Source organism: Protobothrops mucrosquamatus, unplaced genomic scaffold, assembly GCF_001527695.2.
Source record: "Protobothrops mucrosquamatus isolate PMUCROS unplaced genomic scaffold, P.Mucros_1.0 scaffold_186, whole genome shotgun sequence".
Taxonomy (NCBI): Eukaryota; Metazoa; Chordata; class Lepidosauria; order Squamata; family Viperidae; genus Protobothrops; species Protobothrops mucrosquamatus.
Window position 1 is genome coordinate 1,526,704 of NW_015386262.1, and position 5,149 is coordinate 1,531,852.

General features: G+C 34.2%; 1 protein-coding gene across 1 annotated transcript in view; it reads left to right on the forward strand.

Moving 5' to 3' along the window:
- CUNH5orf24 (chromosome unknown C5orf24 homolog) overlaps positions 1-5,149 on the forward strand; it is a 9,563-nt gene extending 4,414 nt beyond the window's left edge. Inside the window, exon 2 of the mRNA XM_015824306.1 lies at positions 3,300-5,149. Coding sequence (XP_015679792.1) covers positions 3,303-3,869 — 567 coding nt within the window. The 5' untranslated portion in view covers positions 3,300-3,302 and the 3' untranslated portion in view covers positions 3,870-5,149. The remainder of the gene's footprint in view (positions 1-3,299) is intronic.

Consider the following 5,149-nt stretch of genomic DNA (forward strand, 5'->3'; position numbering starts at 1 on the left):
AGAATGCTGCAAAAAATAAAATTAGGGGTTCAGGTTGTCCTCCTCTGATATAAATACTTGCATTATAGAAGCCTGCTTAATATTGCATGAACTCTGATAATCACTGAGGCTGCTACTGTATACCATTAAATATGAGTAAGCTCCATTCAACTCAGCGGGAATTATGTCTGACTGTCTGACTAGATTTTAGTTTGCAACTCTGGATTACTTTTTCCTCAAATTTCCTTAAGTAGCATCCCAGACAGATGATACTAATCTCTAGATGGAGTCATCCCTGATTCACTAGACCAATTAATGAAAACAATAGTTTTTCTAGGTGGCACTTTGTGAGCATAATGAATGCTTCTTTGCAGCCATGACTAGACTATGTTATATTTAAGTGCAGTTTACATTTATCAGAGATGATTAGTTTGGAGGGAATTCAGTTGTGCTAATGTCTGCTTTTCTATTGGTCTCTCCTAACTTTCCAGTAGATTTTACAGTATAGCAAAGTGTTTTTCAACCTTGGCCGCTTGGAATTGTGTGGATTTCAACTCCCAGAATGCTGACTGGGGAATTATGGGAGTTGAAGTCCACACATCTTAAATTCACTAAGGTTGAAAAACACTTTGCTATAGTGCAGTGGTAGCGAAGTGGCACTCAGAGCCCTCTCTGTGGGCATGCGTGCCGTCGCCCCAGTCCTAGGCCTTCAGCTGGGTTTTATAAAACCTTTTTGCTTTAGGCCTCTGCTGCCGTGTGCAAAAAAAAAAAGGTTAAATCAATCAATTTCAACTTCTCCCAGGAAAAAAACAGATCTTGCAAAGTTGGAATTGATTGATTGAACTTTTTAGTCCCACCCAGTCTGCCATTACTACCGCAGCGACGCCCACCCAATGGACCACGCCCACCCGGCACTTGAAGATTCATAAGTGGGTTTTGGGTTGCAGTTTGGGCACTCAGTCTCTAAAAGGTTTGCCATCACTGCTATAGTGGATGAGAGAGATAGAAATGAAAGGATTTTTGCTTTCATAATTTTTTTTAAAAAAGTGTTTTCTATCTCAAAAAGTCAATAATTATTGACTTTATTTCAATAATTCAGTAATTGAATTATTCTTTTCAGAACTATATAAAAGCTAAGACTTAAATCCAGCAATTGCCCTTTTTGACTTGGTTGAGATATTTAAAATGGAACAGGAAAGGAAATAAGTGGAAAAAAATTATTGTCCTTCATCCTTGTTCTTGTAATAGAAGTTTCTACTAGTTCAAAACCTCCCTTTGGAAAGTCACCACTGCATGCAAGTCTGGGGTTAGATTGCATTAAGCCATAATGTTTAAACCAAACAGTAGCGGGTAGGAGTCTTCGTACCACCTTGGACAAATGGTTGTCCAATTTTTTTCTTCAGACCTTCCAGCGATGAAGAAACCACAACTCCAGGAGGCAAGCTGTTCCATTGCTTAATGATTCTTACTGTTCTTACTGTCAGTAAATTCCTTTATTTCCAAGTATAATTGCAGATAATCTTGAATTATGACCATAAATGAGCCCCAAATTTTCTTTGCTAAGAAAACAGTTAAGTGAAATTTGCCCCATTTTACACCCTTTTTGCCACAGTTATTAAGCTAATCAGTGCAATTGTTAAATGAATCATGCGGTTGTTAAAACAAATCTGGCTTCCCCCATTTACTTGCTTGCTGGAAGTTGCCCAGGAAGATTACAAATTGTGATCATATCACACTGGGACAGTGAAACTGTCATAAATACATGCCGGTTCTAAGTGCCTGAATTTTGATCATGTGACATTAAGGGTGCTGCACTAGTGTGAAAACTGGTCATAAGTCACTTTTTTTAGTGCCGTTGTAACTTCGAACAGTCGCTAAATGAATGGTTGTAAGTTGAGGACTACCTGTATTGTATTTTATATAATTATAAACCTACATGGCTCATATATTGTATGCATATATAATTTATAATTATAAACCTGTAATTATTGTATTGTAGAACCATGATGTAGGGCATAATTAAAACTTTTGTGTGAATCTTGTTAATTCTGGCTTGGTCTATAAATCATTAAGCAAGCTGTGGCTTACTGCAGTGAATGAAACCAATCTAGGTTGCTCTGGAAAATTTTAACTCCACTTTGAAGGCTCATTTAACCTGGGACTCTGTTAAGCAATATGTTTGACAATAGACAACTTTCTTTATTTCTAAAACGGGTTCCTAAACTTTTTTGCCATCATATCTCCCTTTAGTGCAAATTTAAATTTCACAACTCAAAAAATCCAAACACCAAAATGAACATAAATGAACAATTCAAAATACAGTGAAACTTTATTTTTAATTAAGACATAAAAAATAAAAAAAAACCTTCACACTCTCTTGGACTCTTGTCGCCAAATGAGTATTCCTCACACTTTCTGTTATAAAACATCAGACTGAAAATTGCTAAAGAATATCTTTAATTATTTTTAGCAAATTATTTGTTGTTATTATGAGGTATTCCTATTTTTATTCCAAATTTCTTGTAAATAACTAATGCTCATTTTAACAGTACACTTCAATTGTACATAAAAATCCTTCAGATTTAGAACTATCCAGATTTGGAACTCTGTTGATCATAATTCAAGAGTTCTGGATCTTGCTAACTTACCTGAATTAAATTATGATGTTAGATGTCTTAATTGAATGCTACTGCTATTCTATATGTTGAGATAATCCAGATTCCTCTTGCAGATTGTTTAAAAAGTGTTAATAGCCCTGCTAACAATTGAAAAAAAATTACCTGACATGTTCAGACTAGGATTATCCCAAAGTGTAAATCAGAACCCCAGAATATTAGTAATATTCCAAATGTGTGTTCAATTTTTAGTGTTGGAAACTGTAGGATTTTGACTGACAAAGGAGCCCAAGCCCCTGGCAGGATTTCAGAGGATTGAATAATAACTTACTGGTAATGTCCACAAGAAGCAATTGCTTGAATATGAATTAATGTTTGCATTTTATAGTACCAAAAAGAGCTTCATATCTGTGAAGCTTATTTTGATTTAGAAATTTGCTGTGAATTTAAAAGTATTTTTAATATAAAAGATTGAGTTCATGTAGTATAAACGTGTGAAATAAACACAAATGAAAATTGCAAGTATACACTGGCAATAATTTGAAATGATGTTTGTTTTAAAGAATGTGTTGGGCTGCTTTGTGTCCTATATGAAGTTCCTTAACCTTGGAAAGCATTCATAAGGCAATAAACACAATTTAATGCAAAACTAAGTATTTTTAAAATGTTATCTAGATTTTAAACTTTTATTTCATTTTTTAACAGAAAATGATGCATCCTGTTGCCAGTAGCAACTCCCCTTTCTGTGGGACTGGAAAAACATCTTGCCTTAATGATGACAATGGGACACCCACCGATCAGTTTGATTTATATTCCACACAGCAAACCAAGTATAGCCACACAGTCGGGCACAAGCCAATACCATGCCAGAGACAAGATGCATTAAATGAACCACATTTGCAGACCACAAGTAGCAGAAATTTAGAGACAAAAGATGAACTTAAAAAAAAGAAAAATCTCAACAGATCTGGAAAACGTGGAAGGCCTTCGGGGACAACAAAATCAGCGGGGTACAGAACGAGCACAGGTAGACCACTTGGGACCACCAAAGCAGCTGGATTTAAGACAAGTCCAGGTAGACCCTTGGGTACAACTAAAGCTGCAGGTTACAAAGTCAGCCCGGGGAGACCTCCTGGTAGTATTAAAGCTCTATCACGGCTTCCAAATCTAAGTTATACTTGTAGCAGTGCGGCTTTTCCTTACTCTGTGGTGCATAACAGAGGAGTACATGCTACTGGTGAAACAAGTAGCAAAATCAAACAACCCACTGAATAAACATGTATAGGTTGATAATATTTCTTCAGTAATCATTTTTAAATTATCTGAGTTGTGGCATGTTTTTTCACTTCTTTTGTAACTTTTTCACAACTTCCTTTCCGTTTTTAAAAAAAAATATGGCATATCATAAACATACAATGTTTCTTTGTACAAGTGGAATTCTCAGTGATGCGCTTATGTATTTTCAAAAAGTAATTGCAAATATTCTGAGTGACAGAAAATATTGTCTAGTCATTTTAGTTAAGGAGCGATTAATTCAAATAGCATATTTCCAGCTCCTTGATTTTTGAAGATCCGAAAAGATTAAAACAAATCAGAATAGACGAATAGAAACCAATAATTCAGGACTGTCTTATAAGTAATAGTAGTTCTATAAATTTTGCAATGTATATGATTATTTTTTTCTTTCTTCTTTAAATAGAAATGAGTAGAAATGAATTTTTTCCACAATTGCTGGAATTTAACACGGACCTCAGAACTTGTAGATATGTCAAAACTTCGAAGCTATATTTTTAGGAAGTTATCATTCCAGGCAGCCATTCATTGAAGTGCTATCAGTTACAAGTAATTCAAATACTTTGTTGAAGACATAGTTTGTATGCAGCACCTGATCTATAATCTAAGTGCTGCTTTTCCATTACAGTATGGTATCTCTCTCTCTTGGAAGTGCAAACTCTTGCACACTTGAGTTACGGTTTATAAGGCCTAAGACTACACACACCAAATTATAAATAATAAAATATCAGAATTTTTTTATAAATAAGTTCTTAAAAGTGCTATCAAATATGCAGTTAATAAACATAATGAAGGTTATCTCTGAGATTTTGTTCTCTTATTAGTCTAATTAATTTGAGTGATATATAGCATAAGCAAAGTTGTAGAATTGCCCTGTATTTTTCAAAATCTGTCAAGAAACAAGTTCAAAATGACTTTATAATATCTGCATAGCTGGCAGCATTTTTTTTTTTTAAAAATAAAATTAAAATATTTGGTATAATTGAAAACTATACTTTTCAGATACTTGAACTTCCCATTTTTAAAATAATTTTGTCAGTACAAAACATCTGGAGCTAAGTGAGCATATATTTACCAAAGGAAGACATTTCATGGTTCATAATTGGAAATGGTACAGATGATGCATAAGCAAGTTGTGATTTGATGTGTTTATAGATACCCAGATATCTAACAGAATTTAGGAATATATCTATGCATGGAGGTGCAGAATGATAAATACAATTTCTGATTTTTGTGCACCTAAAATAAATGTTCTGCATTGA